This window comes from Anolis sagrei, chromosome 1, assembly GCF_037176765.1.
Source record: "Anolis sagrei isolate rAnoSag1 chromosome 1, rAnoSag1.mat, whole genome shotgun sequence".
Lineage (NCBI taxonomy): Eukaryota > Metazoa > Chordata > Lepidosauria > Squamata > Dactyloidae > Anolis > Anolis sagrei.
In genome coordinates this window covers 165,478,871-165,496,463 of record NC_090021.1, presented here as the reverse complement: position 1 = coordinate 165,496,463, position 17,593 = coordinate 165,478,871, and the positions used below count along the sequence as shown (strand labels likewise).

The 17,593-nt window shown below is 39.5% G+C and overlaps 1 protein-coding gene across 2 annotated transcripts in view; it reads right to left on the bottom strand.

Moving 5' to 3' along the window:
- FAM117B (family with sequence similarity 117 member B) overlaps positions 1-17,593 on the bottom strand; it is a 35,014-nt gene that overhangs the window by 9,483 nt on the left and 7,938 nt on the right. Inside the window, exons 2-3 of one of the 2 annotated variants that reach the window (XM_060783107.2) lie at positions 8,026-8,174; positions 1,186-1,278 (exon numbers count right to left, since the gene is read on the bottom strand). In XM_060783107.2, the coding sequence (XP_060639090.2) occupies positions 1,186-1,278; positions 8,026-8,174 (242 nt within the window). Of the gene's footprint in view, positions 1-1,185; positions 1,279-8,025; positions 8,178-17,593 lie in introns of both variants that reach the window. The other variant, XM_060783099.2, reaches the window with a different exon arrangement.

Sequence of the window (17,593 nt, the reverse complement as noted above, 5' to 3'; positions counted from 1 at the left end):
GATTAAAATAATAAATGTAATATAATAATAGAGTAAAATAATGTACTAGATATAATAATAATAATAATAATAATAATAATAAAGTAAAATAATAAATGTAATAATAATAATAACAGAGTAAAATAATAAATAACCTTGACTCAAGTATAAGCCAAAGGGGGGGGGGGGGGGGAGGGGTTCAGCCTAAAGGAAAAACTCAGCTTATACTTGAATATATACAGTATTATTAAAACCTTTGTATTATGATAATATGAAGGTTGTTGAAGGTAACAATGTTATTCTCCCTCATCAATTGAGGCACACTGGCAATAATTCCCTATACTGGCTAAAAGAATACAAATGTATATGCATTAATAGAGGGGTTGGGAAAAGGGGAAAATCACCCGGGGAAGATGAAGAGCTGTACTCCTCTAACATAAAGAGCCTTCATTTTATTTTATTCTTTCCAATTCCTCCATGACTCCAGAAAGTAAGCAAGTATGTATGTGTGTGTATATTTCTTGATTGGGAACTGACTCAGAAATTACCCTGTCAGAAAATGAACCAGGGAAGCTCTAGAATTGCTTCCAATGTACAAAAGGGTGATTTCTGAATGCATTTGTGGTTTTTTAAAATGAAAAACTGGGGGAACCTGTTGGCCAATTGAACAACACAGATTTTTTTTTAACTTAGTACAATAATTCCCAGGTCTTGAGATGGGTGTCTGGTGTGTGTATGTATGTATGTATGTCCTATACATGACCTGGACACAGCCTCTGTCCTACCTGTTATGAAGATAGGCTGACTATCTGATAATATTCTGCTATCTGGATTGGCTCCAGACTTTATTTTGCTGGAAGGAGCATCCCCAGAAAAGAATTTCACTTCAGGGGTGCTCTTGCCAGTCAACACTTTCCTGTTTCTTGTGGATATTTTTAAAATCTATTCCAAAGGACTGGGATTTTTCATGAGCAATCTATGTGGTGACAAAGTAGAGACTGCTGAAAGAACTGGCAATGGATGCCTTTGCATCCACAAACAAGGATAACATTTATGAATCAGAAGGTTTTTTGCACACAGAAAGGCAACCAAGTTCTCATCTTGGAAATGACATTGTGGGACATTTTGTTTCAATTGAGTGCAGACATGCTAAAATATTTTACTAGACAAGTATATTATTAAATACAGCTGAACACATTGCTCAACCTCTTTAAGCTGATCTGTGCTGCCCCAAGACGCTGATCGCTTATGAGAGCCTTTCTTCTTTTCCAAGTATTCTTCAGCCCAAGCACTCTCTGTCTAAAAAAGAAATAAAAGGATTTCTTGAAATATAAGTTCAAAAGCAGATTGAACAAAAACTTTTTCACAATTAAAAAACAAACAGATTCTAACACGCATTTATCTCAAACATTCCTGAAAAATAAAATGACTTCAAGTAAAATCTGATTTTGATACAGAAAGGTATACATGAATGTATTTGTATAGTTTGCAGGTAGCTTTAATATTTCTTTTGGTGTATATGCAACAAAAAACCTAAGTCGGATAAATATACTGGGGCAAGGGAGCAAGGAAAGAAGAGGATGTCCAAAACTCTGTTATTGAAAAAAAGAAGGACTAATGTCACACCACACCTGCATATATCCTTTTATGGCCAGCCGTCTGCCCTCAATGAACTCCTGCCTGCACATTCAATCAAATGGTACCTGACAGTGTTTCTGCAGCCAGAATCATGAAGAAGATGGCTCTTAAGAGCCTTAGTGAAGGTCAGAAAGATTTCTTAATCTATAGGAGTCTGGTTGAAGAGAGGTACACCATGTGACAGGAGAGGGAGGAGAACGATGTCTGGCTTCTCAAAGCTTTCTACTCTGACAGAATGATGTAGGATCTCAGTTAATATATAAAAACAAAGTTTAACAACATACTTTCGCACAGCTGAGTCTATTACCAAACACATTAAGTTTAAGTTAGTTTTGGACACAAAACAACAAACCAGAACAGATTTACTTAACAAATATAGGCAGAGAATATAAATGACACAGCAATTATGTAAAGTTGTATTTACATGCCATAGCCAGTAGTATCAAACCATGGGCATGAGTATTTACTTTCCACTTTGTAGAAAAACACAGTTTTACTCAGTAATGACTAGTTCTTGATTTGAGATATCTCTGAACATTGAATCTTCAAGCAAATGCTGCTGCTTAGTGTCCTTACATTATAGAGACTTCCAAACTTTCTTAAGTTTCACATTTGCTAAGCAGACACAAGGGCGGGCATTGTACTGTAGCATTAGAATAACTCATTCCAGAAACATTCTACCAGTTCCCACAAAATACTCTTCTTAGTACCCTGAAACAATCGTGTTACGTACAGGAAGAGTAGTTCCTTTTTGCCAACTATCCACAGGAATGTAAACATGTGACTTAAGCATTTTAGAACAGTCATCAGGACCTGGAAACTTCAGACCTTCTGTTCAGACAAACGCAGCACGCTTTCTTATAAATATTTCCAACCAGCTTAGGCTGGAAGGGAAAGAGTGCACTGGTGGATCCCTAATAGACTGGCATACCAATTTTGAAATTTCTTTGACATTAAACATTATGAAAAGACAATCCAAAATGAAGCAAAAAGAGAGTGACAGATCTTGAGGTTCTCAGGTCAGAAGATAAGTTGATCAATTACCATGGAAAAGTGGAGGACAGAGCTCTGTATATAATGACAGAACTGGACTCAAGCTGAAAAGACATTTGCCTGCTGATATGCTCAGGTGGGAAAGAAATGTTAAGGCTTTCCTTTCCTTTCAACTTTTATGTACACACACAAAAAAAAACCCACACACACAGACATAAAAGAAATGTTAATGCTCCACAAGACATACAGTAGGAACATATAATGATTACAGGAGCGGGAAATGAATGTAAAGCAAGACTATGGCAATCTGAAGTTGTAACATACCAAACAGTCAATAATGATTTATGGGGTGATACTTTGGCTGCTGAATGCGTCATGGAGGAGGGAGAGGCTTCCGTTAACTGGGGAGCCCCCATAGAAGTCGTGGTGGGGAGGGGGAGATACGGGAAAAGGAGACCTTTAATTCGGCCTAGGGACTGTGGAACAACATTAGTAATTCCAAATCGCTCTCCTGATATGGTAAGTTGGTGTAACCAGGATGGCGGTCCCTCCGGATTGAAAGTGATGCTGTTGAACGCCAGATCTGTCAATGGTAAAACAACTTTCATCCAGGATTTAATCCTGGATGAACGGGCAGATCTGGCGTGCATCACAGAGACCTGGTTGGACGAAGCGGGAGGTGTAAACTTGACCCAGCTTTGCCCACCAGGTTTCTCTGTGCAGCACCAACCGAGATCCGGAGGGCGGGGAGGCGGGGTTGCAGTGGTCTACAGAGATTCCATTCTTCTGACCAGGGCCCCCATCCCGCAGTCAACAAATTTTGAATGCGTCCACCTGAGGGTGGGTGACCGGGACAGATTAGGGATTCTGTTAGTGTACCACCCACCTCGCTGCACTACAGTCTCCCTGCCTGAGCTAGCGGGGGTGGTCTCGGACCTGGCATTGGGAGTCCCAACGGCTGCTTGTGCTGGGGGACTTCAATGTCCATGCCGAGGCTGCCTTAACGGGAGCGGCTCAGGACTTCATGTCTACCATGGCGACCATGGGGCTGTCCCAGCAGGTATCTGGCCCCACCCACAGTGCTGGACATACATTGGACTTAGTTTTTTATCAGGGATGGGAGGAAGGTGGCGGTGTTGAGGAGTTATCCATCTCTCCGTTGCCATGGACCGACCACCACCTGGTCAGCTTTAGACTCACTGCACCCCCTAACCTCCGCAGAGGGGGAGGACCCATTAAGCTGGTCCGCCCCAGGAGGCTTATGGATCCGGATGGATTCCTGACGGCTCTTGGGGAATTTCCCGCCACCTCGGTAGGTGATCCTGTTGATGCCCTGGTCGCTCTCTGGAATGGGGAGATGACTAGGGCAATAGACACGATCGCTCCAGAACGTCCCCTCTCAAGTAGCCGAGCTAAACCAGCTCCTTGGTTCACCGAGGAGCTGGCAGCGTTGAAGCGAAAGAAGAGGGAACTAGAGAGCGTGTGGCGTTCGGATCCGAGCGAGCCAAATCGAACACGGTTTGTGTCCTTTTTAAGGGCATATGCCGCGGCAATAAAAGCCGCTAAGAAGACTTTCTTTGCGGCCACTATTGCTTCTGCAAAGAACCGTCCGGCTGAACTGTTCCGAGTTGTCAGAGGCCTGTTAAAACCCACCACTCAGGATGGGTGCCCTGATGACTCGGCACCTTCTGTGAAGCTTTTGCTCAGTTCTTTGCAGACAAAGTCGCTTTGATCCGCTCTGGACTGGATACCATATTAACGGCAGTCTCTGAGGATGTAACACGAGCATCTGCTTGTCCAGTTTTGATGGATTCATTTCAATTGGTTCAATCCGAGGATGTGGACAAGGTGCTTGGAGGAATGAGAGCTACCACATGCATCCTAGACCCCTGCCCATCCTGGCTTCTGAAGGAGGCCAGAGGGGGATTGGCCGAGTGGGTGAAGGTGGTGGTTAATGCCTCCCTTCGGGAAGGCAAAATTCCAGCCAGCTTAAAGCAAGCTGTGATAAAACCGCTGTTGAAAAAACCATCACTGGACCCCACTCAATTCGTCAACTATCGGCCTGTTTCCAATCTCCCCTTTTTGGGCAAAGTCATGGAACGTGTGGTGGCCTCACAACTCCAGGCATTCTTGGTAGACACGGATTATCTGGACCCGGCACAGTCTGGCTTTAGACCGGGGCATGGTACCGAGACAGCCTTGGTCGCCTTAGTAGATGATCTGCGTCGGGAGCTCGACAGGGGGAGTGTGTCCCTGTTGGTGCTGCTTGACCTCTCAGCGGCCTTCGATACCGTCGACCACGGTATCCTTCTGGGACGCCTCGCGGGGATGGGTCTTGGAGGTACTGTTCTGCAGTGGCTCCGCTCATTCCTCGAGGGTCGGTCTCAGAAGGTGTTACTGGGAGACTCCTGTTCAACCCCACAACCTTTGTCTTGTGGGGTTCCTCAGGGTTCAATACTGTCTCCCATGTTGTTTAACATCTACATGAAGCCGCTGGGCGAGATCATCCGGAGTTTCGGAATGCGATGTCATCTGTACGCAGATGATGTCCAACTCTGTCACTCCTTCCCACCCGCTACTAAGGAGGCTGTTGAGGTCCTGAACCGGTGCTTGGCCGCTGTGACGGTCTGGATGGGGGCGAACAAATTGAAATTGAATCCAGACAAGACAGAGGTACTCCTGGTTAGTCGCAAGGCCGAACAGGGTATAGGGTTACAGCCTGTGTTAGAAGGGGTCGCACTTCCCCTGAAGACGCAGGTTCGCAGTTTGGGTGTGATCCTGGACTCATCGCTGAGCCTGGAACCCCAGGTTTCGGTGGTGACCAGGGGAGCATTCGCACAGTTAAAACTTGTGCGCCAACTGCGACCGTACCTTGGGAGGTCTGACTTGGCCACGGTAGTCCACGCTCTGGTTACATCCCGTCTTGACTACTGCAACGCTCTCTACGTGGGGTTGCCTTTGAAGATGGCTCGGAAGCTCCAATTAGTCCAACGGGCGGCAGCCATGATACTAACCGGAGCGGGGCGCAGGGAGCATACAACTCCTCTGCTGTACCAGCTCCACTGGCTGCCGATTTGCTACCGGGCCCAATTCAAAGTGCTGGCGCTGGCCTTTAAAGCCCTAAACGGTTCTGGCCCAACTTATCTATCCGAACGTATCTCGGCCTATCAGCCCACCAGGACCCTAAGATCTTCTGGGGAGGCCCTGCTCTCTATCCCGCCTGCTTCACAGGTGCGGCTGGCGGGAACGAGAGACAGGGCCTTTTCTGTGGTGGCCCCTCGGCTTTGGAATGCCCTCCCCATAGAGGTGAGATCAGCCCCTTCGCTGATGGTTTTTCGAAAAAGGTTGAAGACATGGATGTTTAAACAAGCATTCGATTAATCTGGTGCAACGAAACTGATGAACAAAGGATTGGTTAATCACAGACGACGAAATTGGATTGCGATTACAATTAAGAGATGCATTGGATTGTTATTGGTGGCCCAATAATATTGTGTATTGTGTATGTGTTTTTATGCTTTTTTAATGGAATATTGCTGCTTGTCGTTGTGTTGTAAACCGCGTTGAGTCGCCGATTTAGGCTGAGAAACGGCGGTATATAAGTACAGTAATAAATAAATAAATAAATTACAATACAGGGATAGGATGAATGAGCTAAAGTGGACAGAATTTAGATTTTTCCATATCATTCAACACCAAGGAGAGTTTCTTGTGATTCACAGAAAGCCACCTCCTATAAAGGTGCTTAGTGGTTTCCTAACCAGGGTAGCTAAAAACATATAAAAAAACTCGGAAAATACAAGAACTGTCAAGAACAAATGGCAGACAAAAGACTGATGCCTGATTTGATAGGCAAACCACAATATATGAAGGCGTTATTCAGCTTGGAAGTCTTGATGGTGGACGACTTTGGGGGTAGAGGCAAGTTGGTTCCTGGGTTAGAACACAGAGCAGAAACAACTGATCTTTACATCAGAGGTTATAATCCCATAACCTCTGATGTAAAATCAAAATCTCCAGGATTATGAGAACCACCTAATAACTAAGAATTAATAACTTGGGGCAAGGAATTTTGCCTTTGGCTCTTCCATACACATTTTTTATTTTTATTTCTTAAAGCAACTTAAAAAAAAACATTTTTCTTTTTCCACCTCCTTATTTTTAGGACTCCATTGGTGAGCCAATAATATTATTTACAGAATGTTTAAAATGATAGAACTCCCAGGCAAAAAATGAAGGACTCGAAAATAAGAAAGGGATCCCTTTAGTGTTCACCTGCCATGTTTACAGCTAGAAAATATGGCGCCTGATTGAAGTGTGAAGAGTTAGCATACCATGGTTATTTAGAAATGCATTGGGAAGTATTTTTAAAAATACACTCACAACATATTTTAAATCAAATCCATATAACGGGGAGTTTGAATGAGGGCTCTAAATATAGTCCTACTTCACTGTTGCAAGGATTAGGAATGCAGCTCCCATGTGAAGGTGGAAAAAACATTGTGGGGAGAGATGTGGCGCCATTACTATGGGTCTGGGGTGGAGCCAACTCCATGCACCACTTCACTTTCTCTACAGAAACCAGCATCTTTTTTCTTTCTATGTGGCATGAGTCTCCCTTTCACTTGGACAAAGGAAGATACCAAGAAGGCAAGAAACACACAATAAACCAGAAAAGGAGTTAGAACAAGCTTCTGCAGATCTGAGTCATACAAACCAGACTGTGGGACTAAGCACATGTGAAAAAGATGGTAGTCCCAACAGATTACAACTCTACCTCCACCTCCTCTCAGATCTTGCCTTCTGCTGTACAGAGAACTCAGGCAGATAATAGCTAGTAACCCAAAGGGAGATATGAAGGAGCCAAAAAGTCTGAAGACTGTCTTGACATACCTCCTCCCATTCCCACCCACTAGGATGCAATTACAAGACATTTATCTCAAACCTAAACCACAATGGTGCTTTTAATAGAGCTTTCACAGATTACCAACACACACTCTGGTAATTTTCCCATTTTATCTTCACAAAAAGGCAACCTGGCATTTCCCAGAGAGCTAAAGCTGATGACTTAATAGATGCATCTCATAATCAAGAATGAGGCTATGTGCCACTACCATCTGTACTAGCTTACAACTGGCCACTCTTCAACCTCATGCTTCTTTTGCCTTTCAGACCCAAGTTCAAATGGTGAAGATGGAGTGAGTGCCAAGGGACAATGGAAGATGCTCCACATAATCCAACCCTGCACTTAACCATAAAACACCTTAATTTTATTTCAGAACTAGAGCGGATTGTTTGTTGTATAAAATTTCTTGGCTTGATGTTCAGTGAACCCACCAAAACTGTAAGGAGTGATTAGAGCAATGTTTTCACTGAGTAATGTTTTCTTAGTTGTATTGTAATAAGCTCTCTTACCTGTGTGGCTTTGTCCCTCATGCAAGGCGCAGCTTGTCCATGATTCTCACGAGGCCACTGTCCAGCAAGGTACGGAGCAGCAAGTATGTCTAGGGAAGGGGTACGGCGAGCAATACTAGAAGGGCTTGATGATGGAGGTCGTGGCTTATCTACTAAAAAAGAAAAGAAGGTATGCCCATCATCAGTAAGAATAAAACACATTTTATGCTCAGACTTTCATTCTGTTCGTTGTTTTTGATACTCAGCATATGACAGTTTTTATGAGGTTACGGATGTTTATTTGATCACAGTCCACTAATTCTTTGACAACAGAGATTTCCCTTGAACACAGGTGTGCCAAAAACTACAAAGGCTTCCTATTATAGGCATTAAGCAAACATTTGGATTCTAGCTAGGTATCAAAATCTGACATCCTTTGATAGTTGTCTAGAGTGCCAGCACTTTTACAAAATTTACTCTGTACCATCAAGTCAATTATGGCAACCATTGTGAATGGCTTCCCCCAAGATACAGTGCATCTTCCATGACTTCTTTTCCTATTTACCACAGTAGAATTCTTTTTTTTTCAAAATAAATACAAAGTAAGATAACTGTAGTTTTCTCATTCTGGCTTTTAGTGAAAGTTCAGTCTTTTACAATTTGGCTCAGGATTTGTCTTTCAGTGACCATGATATCTAGGAAAACAATCTTAAGGCTATTTGTACTGTACACCTTGCATACCCTTCCCTACCTGATGCTTTCAGCAGCACCAGGTAGCAAAGTGCATTAGTTACTTAAGCAACTATGTAGCACAACACTGAGGGATTGCAAGAAATTAAAACTACAGCCCACACCCATTTATTGCTGCCATCTCCACAAGTCATCACCCTGATCAGGTAAGCATGCTCAGGCTCATCAAAATACATTTTGCTCACCAGTCACTCAAACCTGAGACCTACCCTTTTAAAAGTCTAACATTTCAAATATCCTCAGTATCTGTGTGCAATGTTATTACATCTCAGGCCAAATCTATGCTTTACATATCACAATATGGGAACATCAAACACCTGCCTTTTCAAAGAACAAGGAATGACATTTTTGAATTAAAAATGCCAGATAGTAATAAAGTCAGCAGGTTTGACTTCTGTAGATTTGGTCAATATTGTATCTCTGGGAATATCTACATTCTCCTGTGCAACTATATGGCCAACAACACCCCACCCCACCCCAGATGTGGGCTACTGAGTTACGCTGGAGGACCTAGAACACTCCTCTTAGATTTTAAAAAAGTGGGTTTTTTTTACTTGTGTGTTTTTCACATTTGTGGTGGCCCTGCACTCCAGGAAGTGGAGTAACTGTATCCAACTTAAATTTGCTTTATTTCTGTCTTCTATTATTTTTAGAAATGTCTGAAAAACAAATAACTAGTTTTGCATTTAAAAGAGGAAAAACATTTTGTGCATAAACACATTTCTTCTCTTTCAAAAAGATTATCTCTTCCAGGAATTTTAGGCTGTACTGTGAGATGTAAGCATTTTCTATTTTGAGGGATAGAGAATGAAACTTCATGTTTCTACTGGCATCATCAGGTATGGCGCAGATGGGAAAGAGATTATATTAATTTGGCTTCATCTGCTAAACAGAGTGGAAAAAGAAATGCCATCTCTTTATATGCAGTCAAATACAAATCCAAGTCTAAGGATTAAACCATGCAACCCCATTCATTTGATGCCCCATCCCTAACAGATTTCTTGCATTTAGTGGAGTACCAGTTGGTTCACAGCAGGTTCTGATAAATCCTCATTATTCTAAACTGGTGTGTAGGATTCATGTCTTTTTCATGTTCATCACACATGATAAATGATCAGCCATTTCAATTTATTATAATTTAATTACTACATGGTGTATGTTGAAATTTAATTTACAATGTCATTTTTAAATCTGAAAATTGTATATATATGCAAATTATATACACAATACACTAATTTCTAAAATAAAAATATCATCTATGAGAAATAAAGTCTGTTCTCTTATGTGGCATAAATGCTGTTTGCATTCAGTATTTTAATGTATACAGCCAACAATAAATATATAATTCTGTTTTTGAAAAAGGAAAGTAGCTAATCTGGAAATGGGAAACTAAGCTTTCTATCTTTTATTTTAACTGGTCTTTTTGGAAATATTTAACACAGATCTAAAGTGACTTGATTCATAATGAGTCCCCATTTCCCATTAAAACATCTATCAAATTCGGTTAAGCTCTTCAACACTAAAAAATATGTAACTGTTTATCCAGTTTCCCAAAATGTTCCTAACATTCTGCCCTTTTTATTATGTAACATCACTGCTTTTTATTCAGTCTTTTAACATTTTAAAATAAAAATGCATACGGTGTTAAGTTGTACAGTAAAGAACTGGTTATTATGGCATGGATATCACAACCTCTAGCCAGGGGAAAAAACAATCAGCTGATCACCAAGAAAACAAAACCACTGACAAAACTCTATTCAGACAGCTCAGTTACATAGGATTTAACTTTATCTCCTTTTATCAAATTATTTTATTATTGTTTATATAAGGCCAATGCAGAAAACATCACACAAAGCATGTGCATGAACACACACAAAACACAGTTATGTTAACACAAGACTTGTATATAGCTCTGTCATACTGTCATCAAAAAGACAATTAACATTATTTTAGGACACAGATGTCATTTTGCTTCATTCCTCATGCACTACCTTAATGTAATAATGAGCCATTATAATCATGTTTCATATGACTTATGTTTTTTTTACTTGTGGCATATAAATACGTGCGTTTATGGGGCTCATATGAAAAAATATGCACATAATATAATTAACTGCGCAAGACTGCATAAACCAGCCACTATTAACCCTAAAATTAAAGCTATTTAAACTATGTTATTATTTTTGAATACAGCCAACATATTTACTCATCTATATTCCTTAGTGAATTGTTAATATCTTGTTTTTTAAAAAGACGAAGGACATAGTATTTTCATTGTAATTTTCCCTCCTGTGCCAGCCCACCAACCCCCCCTCCCCCTTGCCCACAACTGCTCAGCTGCTAGCTTCACATGATGTGACCTACATAACAAGAGATGCACTTGCTTCAAGATAGCAGTTACAACAGCTGGGAGGGTGAACAATAGTGGTATTTTAGCAATGTATTATTTTATTAGACCTAATTACACTATGGCAATGGTTACAAACGTAATCTGTTTCTGCAGCTTGAAGTCCTCTTCACACAGGATAACCAAAATGCTGGTCCTTAATTAAGGATAACAGCACTTAATTTTGGTAAATATAATTGCCAGGACATAGTACTCGTCTACTATAAAGATTAGTATGTGTATATGCATATTATATGGTAGAAAAGAAACTAGTTATAAATAAAGCAGAAAGAGTTCCAGTTCTGAAATAGATATTTTGAAATTGAATGAATCACTCTGTAGTAAAATTATGCAAAGCTATATACAACAAATGTCATTTAACTATTTTATGAAACAGGAACTAAGTACTTTCAGTAAATCTATGGCTTAGCTTTTTCATTCTACAGTTTGAGATACTCTTAAATGAGTTCATATACAACAGATATAGTAAATATAAATTTTAATACAATTTCCCTGATCAGTTGTTTCTGAGAATTGTGTTCAGGAAAGCGGGAAAGGGGAGTTTTTCTGGCTGTAAATAATAATTTCTATGGACTTGTTTCCAAGACGACCAGATTTAAAACAGAAACACCTAAGAACCTATCAAAAACACTGATCACACTCACTAATACAAATGTGCAAGATTTCTTTTCATCTTCTTTGAGAAGTAAACTGACCTGGTTCACAATTCCTAGCAGCCATCCTTTCAATGCAACCTTTCCCTGAACTCTATAATATAGCCTTTGACTTAAAATGAACAAAACTTGATATTTTCCCATAAAATGCTTACACATTTTCCTCTTAAAAATACCCTACAGTTTAATGCAGAAATGAATGAATACAAACGAAACAAAGAGGCTGAAAATACTGAACCACCCATCCCTAAAAGCATTTGCCAGTTCTTCCAAAAGGCTGTCAAAACAAAAATCTCAACAGAAAGGATGTCAGCACAGAGAACGCCAGGATTCCAGCAGCCAGTCATATAAAGCAAGGAAAGCATAGCAGGTAAAGACCATACTAATTTAATAAAGGGAAGCAAAGAATAAACATTGTTGTAGTTCTAAATCTACAATTTATACAACTGAGTATGAAGAAAAATATCAGTGTTGCTTTGTGGAAAATCACAAATTCACTGGCATGTCTTTGTTAACAGGAATCTCTAACATGTTTGCTCTACTACTGGAATACACAAACAGGAATGGGTTTTTCTGCATAGCACCTAGGCTACATGCTTGCCATCTGGTAAAGAACAGAAATCCCATTGCTACACAATCAGTACATGGACTGCCTCTCCATGCCAGCTCAAAAATCCAGCTAGCCCTAATCTGGCAACAGATGCTGTATTTTCCTGCATGTGCCACACCACCATTTTGCAGGCAACAATCTAGAAAAATAATCAGTTTCCCCAGAAAACATCAGACAATTTTAAGGGTAAACACCCAAGATGCCCTGGCACACAACTCAATTGTGTAGTTCTTGAGTGAAAACCTTGTAGATGACAACGGAATGGAATAATTATGAGTACGTTATGCCTACAAATCTCTGAGTATTATCCGTAATTCCCATTATAATTGAAAACTGTTCAGGCAGACCTGCTTGGCAATTTTAAAAGACAAGGCAGGATGTAATTAGGATTATTATGCAAGGACTTTTCTTTGCTTATCTGTGGTGCTGGCTATCATAAAAATTATGAACAGCACCTTTTTCCCCATTATTAATGTTAGTTTATTTTATGTGCGATCCAAGATAATTCTTCTTCTTGCAATATAGTACAGAGAAGTCAAAAGTTTGTATACCCCTAATCTAATGGATTCATACCAGCAGTGACTGAAAGCTCATTCGAGGCTGATTTAGCATCAATTTCCCTCCACTCCAAATTTGGGGGCACAAGAGACTTGGTCAAACCACAAAGGAGTCCCTGGGTGCACCTTCGTAAATTGATATACTTTTCATATATCTCTGATGAAAGGGTGCTGATTCAATAAAAACCAGACTGCAAGGAACTGAAATGAACCATTCATGTTAAAACCTCCAAATATTATATATTTCATTAAAAAGGTCACTTTCACAATGCTCCAACAGGATAGGGAAAACAGCTAGTATACTAGAACTTACATATAATGTCTTCCCTACGATTGGCAGCCATCTTTGCTTATTCCCCAATAATGTTATCGATCCAATACAGTGGAGAGTGGATTCCTTCAAATGCTGATATTAATAATATTTTCTATTTCCCTTATAACCAATTCCCAAAAATATTTTACATATTTACTATCCCACCACATGCTATTAACAGCAGCTAGATTATTAATTGCAAAATACTGGAAAGGAGAAATGAAAATACCAACTAATTAATGGTATAAAGAAGTCTGGAAAAAATGGCACTGAATGATAAGTTAACATCAAAATTAAAAGTAAAGAAGGGATTATGGAAAAATGATTTTGAAAGTATTTGGAGAAAAATTTTAGGAAAAGTACAACACTCACTGTTGGGACGAACATTTCCTACTGTTAAGGGCCCTGGATTGAGGTAGATAACAAGGCACAAGTCTCCAACCATTCAGAGAACAACTGGACAGCAGGTGACTTGGGACCAACTGAAAAATCTGAGTCATCGGCAATAAATCAGCAAAGAATTTGCGCACCCACTTTACTGCCAATATGTGCTCAATCTAAATTAAGCTGTTGAAAAGAGGAAACCTTAGGACAACCTGGAATGAGATTTCACGCGGAAGGACACGCTCACTTCAGTTCAGGTGAATTTAATACTTTATTCATAGTATTCTAAATTTATGTGTTTAAAAATTATTTTATTGTATACTGATTTGGCATTAAAAACTGTATATGTACATAAAAAAATAAAAATTAGTAGGACAGCAGATGCTTTACAAAACAACCACAGAACTATGTTATAAAGAGATGAAATGAGTATTTATCTAGACCACAAATATAGTAACTATTTTTAAAAACATAATAACTAACTACAGAATGGTGGCATTTTCTGGTTTCATTTTATAAAGCTTATATGATGCTTTGTATGATATAATTTTGCTGTTGCCATTGACTGAAGAAAAGATGTTAAAAAACCTAATGTCTTAGTATTAGGAAATGCTAAACCAGTCACCCATTAGCCAATTTATTGTTTTGCTGAAAAGTATAAGAATATACAGGAAACACACAGGATATGAATGTGGACTAGGCATATACACTACAATAATATAGGTTGAGTATCCTTAAACAAAATGCTTGGGGCTGGAAGGGTTTTGAATTTGGAGTCTGAGGATTTTGAATACTGTATCTTCATTTGTATAAACATATATAAAGAGATATCATGTAGATAGGACTCAAGTGCATATATAAAATTCATTTTTCATATATACCTTATACACACTCTCTGAATATTATGTTTATACAATGTTCTAATTAATGTAGTACATGAAACTAAGTTTGTGTACACTGGATCATCAGGATGTAAAGGTATGAGTATCTCAAACACCCATATGGACAATTTTGGATGTAGAAATATTTCGATTTTCGGAATTCTGGAATACGGGGTGTCCAACCTGAATAAGATGATCATAATTCCAGAACCATGTCTTGTTGAAATTAATATAATTTATTTTTATGAGCAGCTAGAACTCTTAAGATTTTATGATTATTGAGATTCTTCCAAACACATACACAACATTAAAAACAAGATAAGCACCCGAACATGTATAGATACACAACAAGGGACAAATACTGATAAGACGGCAATGTTGCAAGTCAAAGCAGATGTGCTAGGCTAGCTTTCTAATAACTTCCCAAACAGTACCAGTGAACCTGTGTGCAGAAGCACACCAAGAGGGAACCAAGGAAATGGGTATCGGGCAAGGGAGGAAGAATCCCCATTTATCACAGACATTTCTACTCTGTGTATTGAATTTGTGCTGTTGCAGCATAATCTGAAGCACACACAGCAAGGAAAAACCTGGGTACCTATATGATCCTTGAGCCATTACTTAGCAGCAGAATTGGCCAGTTACCATGATCACTGACACATCCCCTGCAACTGCCACCAGAAGGTCTGCTCAAAAACAATTTTTCTTATTCTGGGGAAGAGGTACAAATTCATGAGCAGAATGCAGAAGTTGAAAAGAAACAAAACAACACAAAAAAACAAGAGTTAGGTCAAGAAAAAAACATTCCAATCCACAAGCAAAACAAAATGCAGAGCCAACTATAATCAATTCCAGAATAGATATACTTGTATGGGCAAATGAATTCTATCACCACATCCTGTTTTTTTCCTCTCCCCACCCACTTAGACAGTAATGCTCAAAGACTATGAACAAACAGTTTTTTGCAAGCCACTATGGAAGACCTTTTTGGCTGAAGGATAAAAAAAATATCTTTGAACAAATAACTGTCCCCATGTTCAATCTCTGAATTTTCCAGATAAAAGGAGGAAATGCTCATATCTGAAACTCTGGAAAGCCAGCTAGTGTCGACATTACTGAGCTAGAGGGCTTGACTTGGTATAAGGCAGCAGCAGATCTAGGTGAGTTGTTGGATTTTAGTAAGAGACCAGAGCAACTGTCCTCTTTCGTGGATTTGCCAACAAGAAGATAATAGAATCACAGAGTTGGAAGAGACTACATGGGCCATCCCAGTCCAACTCCCTGACATGCAGATGACTGACATAAAGCCCAATGATGCCTCGCTTTCCTCATTCTGCTATACATTTTTAATTACAAAAATTAAAAGCCACTGCCATCTCAATCTCCCCTGATATCTCTAGAAACCCAGATCAATTCTTTAGGTGGTTAAAGTCTCCCAATTAAATGAAAATAAGTCAATGTTTCTCATTCAGTGCAAAGACACAAACACACTATAAGGACAGCAACCTTTCCATTTTTGGGTATAGTTCTCCACTTGCAAAAAATAAACCCTGAAATATCTAATGAGCAAGAAGTCAGCAATATATAACTAAGGCCATTTCACAATTGTCTGCCGTGATCCGCCATCTTGTTTCAAAAAAGGTAAGTTCTTTCTCAAAACAAGAACAAAGTATGTTTCCTAGTTTTGGAAATTTAGGTCTATGTGGTTCTACATTCAAATCTAAACATAATTGATTGAACACTCAACCACATTTCAAGTATATATGTTGTACTTGTTTTCCATAAGGAATCTGGATAACAGGATGCTAGATTCTCCTTTGACTGAATCCAGCTGAGCTATTTTGAAAAACAAATTTCTAAACATGTAATTGGACTACTTAGATTGTCTTGTGTTTCAGGTCAGCATTACATGGATCAAATTCTTCTGTGAATCTTCTGGCTTAGATCCAACAATTGAGCTTCATCAGCAGAAAATTCCACAATCTCTCCGAGACGCTGCTCTGAAAGGTCTCCAACCTTCTTGAATCAGCTCTCAGTATTCATAGGTAGTTAAGTGCAAAACCCATGAACCCATTTCCTCTCACAGGAAGACTTTCAAAATCGAGTACATGGCATTAACAGAACTGCAGCTAAGCAGCCAGACATGCAGGTATTACTGGATTCAATAACCAGGAACAAAGATATCCTCCCGTTCCTTGAAGTCAGGCAGAGATGACTACATAAAAAGAAAATCAAATTTCTTTTTACATCTCACGGTCACAGAACAGATTCTTTGGATTGCACTCCTCACCCAGATCTTTCCTTGTTTCTTCCATCAGAAGGCCTAAAATACACTCACTAGTGGGGGAAATGCACTGGCATAACTCAATAACTGTGAATTGTCCACTGGTTAATCTTGGACAATTCACATTCTCTCACCCTCAGAGGATGGCAATAGGAAACCACCTCTAAACAAATCCTAGAAATAAACCCCTATGATAAATTAATATTGCCTATGTGTGTGTATGTGTGCGCATGCGTGCCTTCAAATCAAATTATGGTAAAGCCATGGATTGTATAAGGTTATCTTAGATAAGGAAACTCAGAGGTGGCTCTGCCAGCTCCTTCTTCTGAAATAGAGCTAACATCACCTGGTATTCCTTGGTGGTTTCCTACTCAAATATAATCTAGGGCTGACCCTGCTTAGTTTCCAAAATAATACAGTGTTGAGGTCACAATAAGTCAGAAATAATCTAAAGGCACACAACAACAAAACAGGAAGAAGACAATGGTACAAATCAAAGGTGGATTCTCAACCTTAAAAGGGAAGGTGTCAGCTCTCTTATCCATTCTGTATATCAGAATCAATATATGGAATAAATCAATTCTGTGAGCCTTGAGTTACCATACTCTTTACCTTTCAGGCAACATTTACTGCAGTTGTTTCAAGTCTGGAATAAGTTGGCTGGCACTACTTAGTAAAAAGAATTCTTATTATATTATTCAAAGAACTATTTACCATTTGTAACATGCTATATCTCCTATTAATGCCTTA